Raw genomic sequence first — 16,015 nt, forward strand, 5'->3', positions numbered from 1 at the left:
ATCTTTTATAGATATAATTATATATTCAACTACATGGGAAAGTCTTCAATATGCTGAGCATTTCACCTCAACATTGTCTATATTTATATGTAGAAACTATTGTGATATTATTTGAGTGTAGTATAAGGCAGTGTATGTATCTTGGCCTAAAGTTTGTGTTGTTATTAGCTGGTGAATTTCCTATTATAGAATAAAAGAAAAATGAAATATGATTTATTGAGCTTTATTGAGTTTTACACAGATTTTTTTAAATTAGCGACTAGCCAGCGTGCTTGATTTGTATTAAAGGCTTTCATTATTAAAAACTAATTTTTCCCTTTTCCCTTTTTCAATTAGAACCAGAAACTCCTACCTTTAGTCCTGTTACTGAGTCTACCACTTTGAGTGTTGAGACCACAACCGGTAAGCCAATTATTTGTTATATTAATTGCTTTTGGACTTTGCATTTAGGACTATTGGGTGCCCCAATTTAATAACGTCCGACAAATCCCGTTGCATTGATTTACTGTTCTTCTTTTGCTTCTCATTGGGGACAGATGTTCCTTCTCATTGCACACAAAATACTTTCGATAAACATGTGGGGCATTTAGCATTAGAGTGGACCTGTCACCCAGACATAAAAGCTGTATAATAAGGGGCATATTTATCAAGGGTCAAATTTCGAATTTGAAGAACTTCGAAATTTGAATTCAAAAAGACCAATCGAAATGAAGTCAAAGTTTTTTTTGGCTGAATAGGTCAGTGCATTTTCAATCAAATTTGAATCGTACGAATAGAGGTAATAGTGTATTCGATACAATTTGAATCAAAGTTTTTCCTTAATTTTTCAAAGTCCACCAACTGCCTCCAAATAGGTTCTAGGAGGTCCCCCATAGGTAAAAACAGCAATTTAGCAGGTTTTAAATGACGAATGGTTGAAGTCGAAATTTTAAAAGAGACATTACATGATAAATTTTGATATTCTAATTTTCTAATTTTTTTTAAATTTTAATTGAATTTGGACTATTCCCCAGTTGAAGTACACCAAAAATATCTCGAATTTAAAACATTTTGAATTCAAAAATTCACCTCGACCTTGGCTATATCTGCCCCTAAATGTCCTTTTCAAATTAAACATGAAACCCAAATTTTGTTTTTTACTTAGGCATTCATAGCTGTTGTAAACTTGTTTAAAAATCTCAGCTGTCAATCAAATATTGCCTGCCCCTCCACAATGCCTCAGGTATAGAGGCGGGGCAGGCAATTACTTTTACTTACCATTCAGCACTTCCTAGATGCCACTGCTCTCCCCATATTCCCCCTCTCTCTTCACCATTTAATTGTGTAATCAGGGCATGGGGATGGACATCGGGTCCCCCATTCTAGTGCACAAATAAGATTTCAAGATGGTGCAAAGCTTGTCTTAATAACAGTGTCCACAAAATGGCTCCTGCCTGCTTGCTATAATTTGTAATTCCCAGACAGAAGGAAACAAGATTAAACATTTTTTTACAGTGTAATTAAAGTTCAGTTTGCTTGACTAACAATTTAGGATTTGGAACTAATTTTTTGGGGGGACAGAGGGTTATTTCTCTAGGGTTTCGTATTTGTCTAAACATAGTGACTGCAGATTTACTGACTATTGTACTCTCTCTACAGCTCTTTCTCCAGATGAAATTCCTGATATACCAATGCCACTGCACAAAATTCTCATTGGAATAGGTATAGTCTTGTGTGTGACAGGATTTGTGTCCCTAATCTATGGTGCCAGGTGAGTACTTTGCAAAAATATATATTGCACGTCACTTGAATGAAAGAAAAATCATTTACTCCATATATCTCCGTATATAGATATATCCCATCAGCGCACGTGAATATATTAAAGCTTATTTATGAATGCAAGTTCAGAACCCTAAAATGCACACGACATTGTCCACCTTATACTGCAATCTTCAAAAACAACTTTCTAACAGAGAACCAAACAGCATGTACTATAAATATGATATTTAACTAAACCTATTTGTAATGAGTAAGGGGCACTTGGGCACACTGATATGTTGTAATACAATAAAGATGGCTGTATTTAGTAATGTACAACTTGGGTAAGTAGTACTTGGGTGGTAATTGGTTTTTATAGAAACTGAGGCAAATTGTTTCCCCATTAACAATCACTTGTCAATGACTAATTTGTTCTATACTGGTCTAATGCTGTTGAGTGATGAAAACAAAAATCTCATTGGTTCCTTTAAGAGAATTTTGCACCAGTTACTGTATAACCCTCATAAACTAAGAGTACGGATTTCTTTTTAGATGAGTAATGCTGTAGTCATTGCGCTACATGATATTAATATAAGGTTTTATTGCTCTTAACATTTTATCACCTTCTGTTTAACAGGAAAGAGATTAACATGCAGAAAAAAAGGGACGAACTGCAGGAGAAGCTAAAGAACACAAAACTTTTCTGTAAGTTATCGGAGGGATTTCTGTATATATAAAATTACTATTTTTCTTGCATTGTGTTCATATATTGGGCACAGTGGTAATGGTAGGGAGTAGGGATAGGAAAGACTGAACTCTAATTTGGCCTATTAAATAGACAGTATAAAATGATACCATAGAATGAATTTATGAATTTATAATCTTACGAATACATAAGCGATGCTAAGGTATTTACTGCATTGTATTTCGGTTTGCATGGCACTGTATATAGTTATGCTAATGCCACTATACATTTCTGATCAGTCTATAGAAGTATTTATCATGCTGATGTGATAATGACTAATACTGTGTTTCTTTCTTTATCTTCAGATTCAGATTTTGGTCCAGATGAACCTGGCTACAAATTCATCAGTAATTATCTTATTTTTTATTATATATCCTTTTATTTCTTGAAATGTCCAAATACCTTAGTGTATGTCTTATTATATCATATTGTAAAACATTCTTTTTTTAATTGCAGTGGAGTCTCCTGGCGAGAAACATACCTTCATCTTTCTGCCTGGTAATTATTTTATACTGTGCCTAAGCTTATAACATATTTTAATGTAATAGGAACTCATTGTTATTATATTCTCCAGTATTAAGATTTTATAAGGGTGAGAGAGGAATATCAGTTGCAAATTTGTGAAATGTAATTCATTGGGCACCCATTGAGTGTCCCTTGACTTCTACAATCTACTCTGTATATTATTACAGTATTACAGTTGTAATATCACACGTGTCAGATGAATTCTAGGGATATTATAAGTGATAATTAATATTATAAGTGACAACTCACAGTCCTTCAGTTGTGTAATTACAACTGTCCTGTGCTCTTCATTCTATTCATTTGTGGAACTCCCTAAGGTCTTATAGACAATGCATTATCTCGGTTTACATATTTAATTGAGCATGCAATTGCCAATTCTAGATCAACTGAATAATTGGGTTATGCTGGATGGATCAAGGTATGAAATATGATAATTATAAGGAACAGTTTATTGAGTGACATTTTATGTTTTAGGAGTGACTGATTTACCTAAAAATGTGGTTACTGAAATAATAGCAGAGGCAATTAAGGCTCAGGAAGGGATATCTAAAACAGATAACAAAGAAAATAATTCCAATCCTGTGATAATTGAAGAACCACAGGAGGAGATAACTGAGCCACAGGTTATTGAGCCACAGGTTATTGAGCCAACTGAGGAGCTTCAAGAAGTTGTAGTTGAAACCAAAGAAGAAAAGAAAAAGAAATGGCGACGTTTCCCTTTTTCAAAGGGAAAAGGAAAAAAAGCTTTGGATATTGAAGCATCTCAGAAGAACACTAATAAGCCACAGATTATCAAGCCAACAGAGGAGCTTCAAGAAGTTGTAGTTGAGACCAAGGAAAAAAAGAAACGGCGTCGTTCCCTTTTTTCAAAGGGAAAAGGAAAAAAAGCTGTCAATAATGAAGAGTCACAAGAGAAGATTAATGATCCAGAAGAGGAGCTTCAAGAGAAGCCAGAGCAAGAAACCAAAGTAAAAGAAAACAATGCTGAAATAGATTTAGAGAAAGGAAAGGAAGAAGTCGCGGTTGAAACCAAAAAAGAAAAGAAAAAGAAATGGCGATTTTGGTATAAGAAGAACAAAAAGGAAATCGATGTTACTGATCTTCCTTAAACAATAGTTAAGAAGTTAAGGCATGTGGGACAGTCACCAACTTGTATGCTGCTACTTGTACCTTTCATCAAGAAGCCACAACCTACCTCAGATCGTTTCCTATTTATTTGAATGGGAAGCGGGGTCATCAGTCACCTATGCAGGGGACTGGCGGTGGGTGTTCATTTGGGCATCTGGGGTGGGTAGTGGCTTTGTTTTACGTTTGTCTGTTTGTATTAATATGAAAAATATTAAATACATTTTTTAATAAATCCACTGACTTTGTGTTTCATATATTGGAGACTGTATTGTGATAATGTATGTTTCTCTGAAGCCCAACAACAAACGTTGCTCTTGAGTAACGACCTAGAATCCTTCGTAACGGCCAGAATCCTTCGGGCAGTTTTCAGCCTCAATATATGGGGCAAGAAAAAACTTCTTTAAATTAGAGACTGACTGTTAAATAAATATGGATTTCCTTATCTGCCATCAATTTCAAAAGACAATGCCCCAACTGTATGTCCTAGATATTCTGTGCTGTTCCTACTTCCTAAAGTTTCCCTTGACTTATTAGTAGTGTACCGCTGGTGGTAAAAAAGAATAAAGCTCTCTGGCTATAAAGATATATTATAATATATATATATATATATATATATATGGTTGCTAGGGTAGTTTAAGAGTTACAACTTTTAAACACTTTAAAAAAGGACTGGCGTTTTTTATATTTTAATGACTTTTTGGCATACAGGATCTGATGTCACTGATATAAGATTGAGAAGGATGTAACTTCATCTTACCAGTTATACCTGGCGAAGCACACTCTTGCAAAAGGGGTAATATATTGCTAAATTCGCTTTTTTGTGAATTTGCAGAGTAACGATCATTGTATTAATTGTTCAACCACGAGTGTGTAGGTTATTTACTGTGTTCAGCTCCCAATCTCACTTCCAATAGTGCCAAGGGCAACATATTCCCTCCCTCATCAATGCTGAATTTTGTGCTGGGCATTTTGGCTACTGCTTTCGGCCCTAGTAGAGGGGGCAGGCGTTCCAGTTGTGGGTGCTAGATCAGGGTAAAATACTAGACTTTACAATCTATAAAAAGATTAAATCGAAGGAGGTAGGACAATAGAGCTGGACCTGGATTAAAGGAGTGAAATTTGACCATACTCCCTGCTATGCAATTTGTTCTGATTTCAGTAGTGGGCCAAGAGGGAGGTGCACTGACTAGAAGTCTGCTCATCACTGTGAAAAATGCACCCTCCAGGACCCTGAACTAGGGAAAGCAAACATAAGAGGTATATAGCTAATGTTTATAGAGTGCACATACAGTACATGCCTCTGCACTAGTTCTGGTCCTGTTAATTTGGTTATCCCTTCAGCCAAGTGATCCCATATCTCATTAAGAAGATGGGCGTTGCATCATCGAATCACTTCCCTTTGGCTGTGGATCCTCCATGTACACCATTGTAATTAAGTGGCCAGAATGATTTTATCCAAATGGAATGTTAAAGGTCAAACATTTGGTCAGCAAAAAGGGTTGACTATGTCACTCTATGGGGGTTATTTATCAAAGTCTGAATTTATCTCAATATTTCTGCTACAAACTCCGATCAAATTCGCTCGGGTTTTTTACGCGTATTTATTATTACATTTTCCCGAAAATTTGCTTTGCAGGAAAAAATCATATTTTCACATTTGTTTTTTCAGATTTTTTACCCGAAAACTCTGGGGTATTGCACGAAACCCAGCTCACATCAAAAAATCATTGGGACTTCTCCCATTGACTTATATGCAACCTTGACAGGTCTGAGATGCCGGATTTTCAGATTCGGACTTTTCCATCCTCAGGGTTTAATAAATTCCGAAAAATTCGTGATTTTTTAAAAGTCAGATTTTATATAAAAAATTTACATTCGGAGTTTAGTAAATAACCCCCTACATGTGTGCCTACCTTAAGTCAGGTTCATTGTCCAGCTGAATTGAGAGGTCAAAAGTTGCCTGTATACTGTAAATGGCTAATACAGGTCATGTTTTTATTGCAAATTACTATTTAGTCCAAGCACCATCAATCCAAGCTTTCCTTTACTTCTATATAATTGCAAATAATTTGTTTACAGTTTATTTACAATCTTTTAGTTCTAAGTATCACACAGAGAATGTGCATGAGCGAATGGGTGCTGGGAGAATATTACATGTTCCAAAGCAATGAACTGTTAGAGAACATAGGGCTTGATTGTTCTTAAAGGGGTGGTTCACCTTTAAATTAATGTTTAGTATGTTATAGAATGGCCAATTATAAGCAACTTTTCTATTGGTCTTCTTTATTTTTTATAGTTTTTGAATTATTTGGCTTTTTCTTCTTACCACTGACCCCATCTAAAAACAAATGCTCTATAAGGCTACAAATGTATTGTTATTGATGCTTTTTTTTTACTCACCTTTCAGTTCAGGCCCTCTCTTATCCATATTTAAGTCTTTTATTCAAATCAATGTATGGTTGTTTGGGTAATTTGGACCCTAGCGACAAGCTTGCAAAACATTGCAAACTGGAAAGCTCCTGAATAAAAACTCAAGTTACGAAAAAACACAAATAGTAAAAAATTAAAACCAATTGCAATTTTTCTTAGAATATCACTTCCTACAGTTAGGTTGCTTTGGCATTTGATAATAACCCAAAACATACAGCCAAATCAACCCAGGAGTTTATAGAAGCAAAGAAGTGCACGCTTGCGGATCACCCTGAATGGGGCTTCACAATTCTTTACTTCGCCACAAGAAGCGACCAGCTGTCTTAATTCCCAGAATGTCCCAGCTCAGCAATAAAAGTATGTTATGAGGCTCGAAGAAGTCAAAGGTAACATTATCAGGAGCTAGGTAATACTGAAGCCACTTCACAGTAGCACCTGAATGAGTTATGACTTGCTGGCAAAAATTATATGTATATCCAAAAAATACAGGATGCACTAATCTGTAATAACCCAGTTAAAAGTAGGGAAGCATGGGAAAATGACCTAACTTATATAACAGATAGTCAATGAAGAGAAGCCCTTACAATGATAGATTGTTACAATTATATATGGTACACAGAGCTTACCTCAACAGGAGCAAACTTAATAAGATGTATCCTATTTGCCAGAGTGCCTAAGATGGGGGGAACAGAAGTCCTAGAACACCTACGTAAGATAACGGGTTCTATTCTGCCGACCAGCCCGGATCTATGTCTCCTGGGTATTGGGACCAGGGAGTGTGTTCCTGTAGAATATAGGCAGTTAAATAACCAAATCCTTGTTCCATGCCAGACATCAAATAACTCTGACTTGGAAGAGCAGTTCCCCTCCAACCACAATATCCTTGTACCAAGCTGTTACATCCAGCTTGGTCACTTGAATTATTTCAGTTCTCTTTACAGGTATGGGATCCTCTGGAAATCCGTAATCCAGATTGCTCATAATTAAGGAATGGTCTTCTCCCATAGACTCCATTTTAATAAAATAATTTAAATTCCAGTTTAGGAATGCTCTGAATCAAGGGCCAACTACCCCCTGCACTACTCTGCTGCCACCACACTACTCCCCTTTTTTTCCATTCCCAATGACTGATTGACAGCAATGCAGCCCCACTAAGCACCAAGTCACAACTCAACACAATATCCACCAATGTGCCTGGGACAGTCGGGCTTAATAGGATCGGGTCCCACCAGTTTTTTTCCCAGATGGTAAATCCAGCCCTGAAGCTGTATTCTTACAGTGACAAATCACAGTCCTTCAGTTGTGTAACTGTAACTGTCCTGGGCCCTTATTAATATTTCAATTTTAGACACCCTAAGGATTTGTGTGTTATTAGCAATATATTATCTGCTACAAAATCAACAGTCCCTATGAAAATAGATAAATTGGAGAAGAGGGTTTTTTTTAGTAAGGATTTCAGTTAAATGGAATCAAATCAGAAAGAATACCAAATCATAACCATGCTATTTTAGCAAAAACTCCCAAAACAACATAGGGGCAGATTTACTAAGAAGCAAAGTGTCTAACACTAGCGCCAATTTGCTAGTGTGAGCACCTGCAGGGACATCATCAATTTACTAACAGGCGCAGGCGCCAACTCACTAGTGAAACAGTCCGTCGCTAGCGGTCATTCAGAGCTGGCCGATCATTTGAATGATTCGGCCAGTGCTGAACTGCGGGTCACATGGATTGTTACAAGTCCCGGATTGAAGTTGCCGGGTTACCGCGGGAGTAGCGACCGACAGGGATACGCTACACAGCAAGAGGGTGAGCTCCTCTTATTTTCACAATCCTTACTATTGTGGGATTAGTGAACCTTACCTCTTACGCCAGAGTTGCCTTCACCACCTCAGACCAGGCGAAGTGCTATAAAGCAGCTGGATCTTCCTCAATCTTCTGTCACTTACATTATATTCTGTGAGCCAAAAATGCATTAAAGTTCAAAAAACGCTGGCGACTTTTCCTTTTTTTAAGCGGGATTGGCTGCAAAAGTCCTAACTTACTTTTTTTGGGTAAGCGGTTTTCTCCACACATTTTATAACATATGGAACATTAATTTTACAGTGGGCTCATGTGTAGGGCATTATATTAACTCTCTTGTCTTTATTAAGGTTCCCTGGACATGTGTAATAAAAAACGGTAACTTAAACCATTTGCAGCAACATTTATAATAAAGACGTCCATACAACATAAAATTTCCTGCCCAATGCAAATTAACCTAAGTGCTGGCCCTATGCTGAGGGGGTGTCGTCGACCCTTTTAACCGCTTCATGCGCTCCTTCACTTCCTTACTTGACGCCACGCGTTACTGGCAGTAATGTACTGGCAATAACAGATTCAAGAGGAAATGCACGTGTGCAGTAATTTCCTTATGGCGACTCTGATTGGCTGTGTCTCCTGTCACTCTGCATCTGATCCCTCATCTGCCACTGACTGAGGTAGAGCGCTGCAGTGGTGATAGATAGCATTACACTCTCCTAGAGCTAGTTTTTTGGTAATTATTTCAAATGGAGCTGGTTCAGCAGAGGAGAATTAATGCTAGCATGGCCAAGAGCTGCAGGGCTAAGAAGAAACTTTTCCAAGTTGGTGGTGGGAAGGGTTTGTGTGGGGAGAAGAACTGCAAAGCAGAGGAGAAATGTTGATAAGTGACAGGGTTGCCAGGTCTAATTTACAAAACCAGCCACAGTCAGCTACAAAACCAGCCCAAAACTAGCCAAGAGGCACTTCAAAAGTAGCCCAACAATAGCACAATATGTGCAGTGAAAAAGAAGTCTAAAAAATAAATGAATAAATATGAAAATATGCCTTTTTTAAATTTTTCCGTGAAGAAAAGGGGACAGATTAACCAGGAGTGTAACTACAGAGGGGGGCTCAGGATGTATAGGGGCCCCATAAGGCCCTAATACATATACAATTTCAATAAATATTGGTAAAACAGGTCAACCTCTAGATATTTTGGTGGCCAGCAGATTTTTGCCACAAAATTGTCTGAAGTTGATGAAAGCGCGACGGGACACTGGGGTACAGAGCCCAAAACCTGGTAACTCCCGACTTCTAAACAAGTCAGTCCCATTGAATGCTGGGTATTGTAGTCTTACATTAAACTTGGCAGTTGGCAAATTGTTATACAAAAACTACATTACCCAACATGCATTGGGAGACGCAGGCTTGGCACATTACAGCAAGAAAAAAACGTTGGCTGGTTTCCAAAGTAAAAACCAGCCAAAGGCCCAAAAAGTAGCCCAAATCCGTACCTTGGCTAGTTTGTACTTTCAAAACTCGCCTCACCTTTAAATTAGTAGCCCAATTTCGCTGGAAAACCACCATCCCTGATAAGTGATAAGTAGGGTTGGCCGCCTGGCCGGTATGTCACTGGCCTTGCCGGTAAAAATGATGGTTAATCCCAATGTTATTAATAGGGAAAAAAGATAAGTATATAGGAAGGCCGGTATTTTTTTCCGGAAAAGGTGGCAACCCTAGTGATCAGCCAGCACGTAGTATTCTGTGGGGAGGGGGAGGGACTGGATGAAATCAAGAGGCAGACTTTGATACAGTTGTGCAATGTGAAGGGGGGAGGGTGGGAAAGGACTTTGAGTTGCAGAGAAGAAACTTTATCAGTTGTGGGGAGTTGGTGAGAGAAAACTCGTGGATTAGAGCTGCAGCGAAGAGGAGGATTTTTGATGGGGGGGGGGAGATTGAATTTGTAAGAGCTGCAGGACTGAGGAGACAGTCAAATGGTGTCATGCTGTTTTTGGTGCGGTGTACGGAACGCATTTTAGGACATCCTACACGATATACATGTCCTTGATGCGACGTCCTATGCCTTCAGAATGGCGCATCGGTTGCTTTTACCATCACTCATTGTCCAAATCTGCAGTCACACCTCCGTCCTCTACCCTCCCTTCTCAGCCGTCAGTCATACGAACTCCGCCCTCAGTCTTCCGCCCTCCATCTTCCGCCCTCAGTCCTAATTTTTTGGTGTGCTTCCTGATTTTTTCTTATGATGTTTACAAATTGTCTCTCTCTACGTGCCTTTATTTACTGGTTAATTGTCACCATTGTATTTCATGCTGAGAGTGCTCAATATGTAGAAGGCAATATAAGGCTTTGATTAATACTATGATTTACTTGTATAGAGGTGACCTGTGGAGTTACTAGGGAGAAAAAACTCTGTAGTGACAGTGGGGATGTTCAGTATTCAAATTTTGTGCTACTTAAATGCATTTAATTTAGGGATGCACCGAATCCAGGATTGGGTTCGGAATTCGGCCAGGATTCGGCCGAATCCTTCTGCCTGGCTGAACCGAATCCTAATTTGCATATGCAAATTTGATTTGTTGTATGCTTTCGAATTGAAAAAACTTCGAAATTCGAATTAAAAAAGACCAACCAAAACTAAGTCGAAGTTTTTTTCCTTTTGGTCCATTTTCGATTGAATAGGTCCGTATTCGGCCGAATTCTAATAGGAATCGAAGGAATAGCGCATTCGATCAAATTCGATTCGAAGTTTTCTCCAAAAAAAACTTTGATTTTTCAAAGTCCACCAATTGACTCCAAATAGGTTCTAGGAGGTCCCCCCCATAGGCTCAAAGAGAAATTCGGCAGGTTTTAGATGGCGAATGGTCGAAGTCGAATTTTTAAAGAGACAGTACATGATAAATTTCGCATTTTCAAATTCGAATCCAATTTGGACTATTCCCTAATCGAAGTACACAAAAAATAGCTCGAATTATAATTTTTTTTCATTTGAAAATTCACCTCGAACCATTGATAAATCTGCCCCTATATATTCTATTCTATAAGGAGCTAGATGACACCCTGTAGGGCTCTGACAAGCAGTTTCATAAATGTGTATGCAGGATGCCTTACTCCCAAAGTTTAAGGTGACCTTAAATTGGTGTGTGGCCCAGTAACTTACAGATACCCCACTGTATGTAACAATTAATTATAAGAAAACATTGCATTTAAGAGACCTGTAATTTTGGTGATTTTCACTAGATGGTGACAAAAGCCCGTGTGTTTTCTGCTACTTCTGGCAGCTGCTTCATGCCAAAGCAATTCAACTTCCAAACATTAAAGGGGACAATTAGTCTAAATATGCATTAATGCAAAATTGATCAGAGTACCCCATAGGAGCACTTTTGCAATTTACATAAAAACCTTTTTTGTAGATTGCATTATACTAGCAGTACTTAAGTGCTAATATGAAGTGTAACCTAAGCACCCCTGCTGTTTGGTGCAGGCACGGCTGGGCAGATGGTAAAGGCTCATCTCCCACATTCAGGAATTTTTTCCTTATTCTATCGCTCAATGTGACAGGAGCCATACGAAACGTGTTGGGCTCTGTACAAGTTGAAAATAAAAGAATTTTCTATAAGAACCATTAAGTCAAAAGGAGAACTTTATTACATGTGGAATTTCCTTGCGGAATCCTTTAAAATTAAGTACGCTGCCTCACAAAGCAGATACGAGAAGCACCCGTAGACCGGTGGTGACCCCATGGAGTTGAAAGTGTACAGGTGTGATGTAAAATGTGAGATTTACAATGTACCATTGTGATTGGAGTAGTGGAATTGTTTATATGTCGAGAACTTCCCATATCAGCCAGTTGAACTGAAGAAGATGCTCGGATGAGTAGCAGGGCCGGAACTAGGGGTAGTCAGAAGAGGCAGTTCTACCTGTTCAAGATTCTTCTGCCGACCCCTAGTCCAGATTCGCTCCCTTCTGAAGCTCTCACCTACCTCCCCTGCCCTTATGCTTCCCCTTAATTGCCCTCCCCTATGTTATTGTGCGCGTGCAGGGCCGCCATCAGGGGGGGACAGGGGGGACAAGCGTACCGGGCCCGGGCATGAAGGGGGGCCCGGCAGCGCTGCATTTTTTTGAAGATCCGGGCCCCCCTTACGAGCGCCCGAGCCGTACGTCTTGCCTCTTCAGTGCCGAATGCGGAAGTGCCGAAAAGCCGAAGCCGATGCGACGAAAAGACCCGAAGTCACGGAAAAAGCCGAAGTCCCGAAGTCACGAAGCGCCGAAAAGACCCGAAGTCACGAAAACAGCCGAAGCCGAAGTCCTGAAGCAGCGCAAAGACCCGAAGTCACGAAAACAGCCGAAGCCGAAGTCCTGAAGCGGTGAAAAGACCCGAAGTCACGAAAGGAGGCGAAGTTGAAGTACTGAAGCCATGAGTTCAATTCTACTGAACACCAGTTTGTGTTTTTTTTTTTTTTAATCCCCTGGCCACCAATGTATTATTTTAATATTCTATAGGCCCCTGCCACCAATCTTTTTTTTAAAACTTTTGTTTTTGGGGCCCCAATTTTTTTTTTAACTCGTAAGGGGCCCCTTGCCACCATTGTTTTTTTTTGGGTTTTTTTTAAAAAAAAAAATTAATTTTCTTTTTGGTGGCCCCAAATTTTTTTAACTTGTAAGGGGGCCCCTGCCACCAGTTTTTTTTTTTTTTTCAAAAAAAAATTATTTTTTTTTAAATTTTTTTTGGGGCCCCAATTTGTTTTTAACTTGTAAGGGGGCCCCTGCCACCATTTTTTTTTTTTTCAAAAAAATTTTTTTTTCTCCAAATTTTTTTTTGGGGCCCCAATTTGTTTTTAACTTATAAGGGGGCCCCTGCCGCCAATGTTTTTTTTTTTTTTCAAAAAAAAATTAATTTTTTTTCAAATTTTTTTTGGGGCCCCAATTTGTTTTTAACTTATAAGGGGGCCCCTGCCGCCAATGTTTTTTTTTTTTTTCCAAAAAAATTTAATTTTTTTTCAAATTTTTTTTTGGGGCCCCAATTTGTTTTTAACTTAGAAGGGGGCCCCTGCCACCAATGTTTGTTTATTTTTTAGTTTTTTTACATTTTTTTTTGTTGGGGCCCCAAGTTTTTTTTAACAGGGGGCTGGGCCAAGACCCCTGCCACCAATGTTTTTAAAAAAAAAAAATTTTAATTTTTTTTTTTTGGGGCCCCAATTTTTTTTATAAGGGGGCCCTGACCATCAATAGCTTTTTACAACTTGTGTGGGGGGGGGTTACTTTTTTAGCGCTGATGTCTGTGTGGTCTTTTAACTGCGATGTGGGCGGGATATGGGGCGGAGCTTGGTCGTCAGTGTGGGCGGGGCCCAGGGGGCCCCAAAAATTTTGTTGTACGGGGCCCCGTGATTTCTAATGGCGGCCCTGTGCGCGTGCACGCATGCGGGGACAGGATTAGCTGCTCCGATTGCCTAGGGTCTTGGCCCAGCCTTGATGAGTAATGAATCGCCTTCAATGATTATTTAGCAAGTCCAGTTGTTTTAGAATCACTTATTCTAGACATCACACTAAATGTGAGTAGATCTGATTCTGACTATGGCTGTTATTAAAGGAGTAACATGCTATTGGGCGTAATTTTTTCTCACTGGGGACGGAGGAATATTCCTACTTTTTGGAAGCAAACAAAGCAGTTTTACCAGTGCAGGGCAACACTGCATTATATTCTTATAACTTTAAAACACTTTTAATTTTTTGATGTTACTGTTCCTTTAAGCACAAAGAAAAAGCAACAATGGAGCAGCCCAGTGAGCAGAGACTGAATATCATTACTTGGCTCAAAGCCCAGACCTGAATGTAATAGAAAATATCTGGCAAGGCTTAAAGACGGCATCCCACCGACGACCCCCAAACCATGTGAAAAAGTATGAAATAAAGAAATGCGCAATCAGCAGACCCCCTCCCTCCACTATGCAAAGTTGGTCAGCTTTTCTAAGAACAACCATTGCTGTTTCGAATTTAACCCATTATCGACTCAGCGATTGTAACTCCACCAAAAACACTGCACTGAACAAACAGTACCGAACATAATCATTAACAGTAAAAAGCTATCTCTCTCGCACTGCTAGTTTACATTACTGAAAGGATTAGGAACTGAGACAAATTTTCTTAAAAAGCAAAGCATTTTGGCTTAAGAGCTGCCTGATCTTCCAGTCCTACTCACTTCAACTGCAATGGGAATCTGGATACTTTATAGAAGAATGTGGGCAGCCTCCCAACTTATACCACAGTTAAAGGAAAACTATACCCCCAAAATGAACACTTAAGCAACAGATAGTTCATATCATATTAAGTGGCATATTAAAGAATCTTATCAAACTGGAATATATATTTACATAAATATTGCCCTTTTACATCTCTTGCCTTGAGCCACCATTTTGTGACTCTATCTGTGCTGCCTCAGAGATCACCTGACCAGAAATACTTCAACTCTAACTGTAACAGGAAGAAGTGTGGAAGCAAAAGACACAACTCTGTCTGTTAATTGGCTCATGTGACCTAACATGTATGGTTTGTTGGTATGTTTGTGAGTACAGTGAATCCTACGATCCCAGGGGGCGGCACTTATTTTTTAAAATGGCAATTTTCTATTTATGATTACCCAATGGCACCTTCTACTAGAAAAGTATATTATTATGAAAATGGTTTATTTACATGAAGCAGGATTTTACATATGAGCTGTTTTATGCAATATCTTTTTATAGAGACCTACATTGTTTGGGGGGTATAGTTTTCCTTTAAAGTGAATAGAGTCTGTAAGTCCAGATGGTTCCTCGCTGTATATTATATTCATAATACCAGTTAAACACGGGTACTTACTCATTTCTGTCAGTAGGACAGAGGGGGCTATTTAAATGCAAAATGTTTCTTTAAAGGGATACTGTCATTGGAAAAAATGTTTTTTTCAAAATCAGTTAATAGTGCTGCTCCAGCAGAATTCTGCTCTGAAATCCTTTTTGCAAAAATAGATTTTTTTATATTTAATTTTAAAATCTGACATGGGGCTAGATATATTGTCAGTTTCCCAGCTGTCCCCAGTCATGTGACTTTTGCTCTGATAAACTTCAGTCACTCTAAAGGGCAGAAACACATGGTCAAAATTCAGGGAGGAAAAGTTCAAAATTCGGGGTCAAAAGTCGTCAGAATTTGCCTCACGAGGAAACTTCGGGACGACTTCGGAAAACAAAGTGCTCTGATTGCCATCCTGCCGGCGATTTTCATTCTAGCTGGCGGAAAGGCAGTTCAGGGGGAGATTAGTCGCTCTGAAGAAGAGGAGTTTTGATGTCGGACGACTAATCTCCCAGAATCTAACTGTGTGTTTCTGCCCTTACTGCTGTACTGCAAATTGGAGTGATATCACCCCCCCCAGCAGCCAAACAAAAGAACAATGGGAAGGTAACCAGATAACAGCTCCCTAACACAAGATAACAGCTGCCTGGTAGATCTAAGAACAGCACTCAATAGTAAAATCCAAGTCCCACTGCGACACATTCAGTTAAATTAAGTAGGAGAAACAACAGCCTGCCAAAAAGCAGTTCCATCCTAAAGTGCTGGCTCTTTCTGAAAGCACATGACCAAGTAAAATGACCTGAGATGGCTGCCTGCACACCAATATTA

General features: G+C 38.9%; 1 protein-coding gene across 1 annotated transcript; it reads left to right on the forward strand.

The window, feature by feature from the left end:
* The first annotated feature begins 69 nt into the window (after positions 1-69).
* Positions 70-4,592, forward strand: LOC108719840 (nucleolar protein 58-like). Its single transcript, XM_018269056.2, has 6 exons — positions 70-402; positions 1,639-1,750; positions 2,375-2,442; positions 2,788-2,829; positions 2,939-2,980; positions 3,482-4,592. The coding sequence occupies exons 2-6, from the start codon at positions 1,671-1,673 to the stop codon at positions 4,114-4,116; spliced, it is 867 nt and encodes a 288-aa protein (XP_018124545.1). The 5' UTR covers positions 70-402; positions 1,639-1,670; the 3' UTR covers positions 4,117-4,592.
* Positions 4,593-16,015: the final 11,423 nt, after the last annotated feature.

The sequence above is a fragment of the Xenopus laevis genome, chromosome 6S (genome assembly GCF_017654675.1).
Source record: "Xenopus laevis strain J_2021 chromosome 6S, Xenopus_laevis_v10.1, whole genome shotgun sequence".
NCBI lineage: Eukaryota > Metazoa > Chordata > Amphibia > Anura > Pipidae > Xenopus > Xenopus laevis.

Bases quoted from the DNA above. Each gene is read 5' to 3' on its own strand.
- LOC108719840 (XM_018269056.2), top strand. From the start codon at position 1,671: ATGCCACTGCACAAAATTCTCATTGGAATAGGTATAGTCTTGTGTGTG. The intron at 1,751-2,374 runs GTGAGTACTTTG...TCTGTTTAACAG, and splicing joins TCCCTAATCTATGGTGCCAG to GAAAGAGATTAACATGCAGA. The intron at 2,830-2,938 runs GTAATTATCTTA...TTTTAATTGCAG, and splicing joins ACCTGGCTACAAATTCATCA to TGGAGTCTCCTGGCGAGAAA.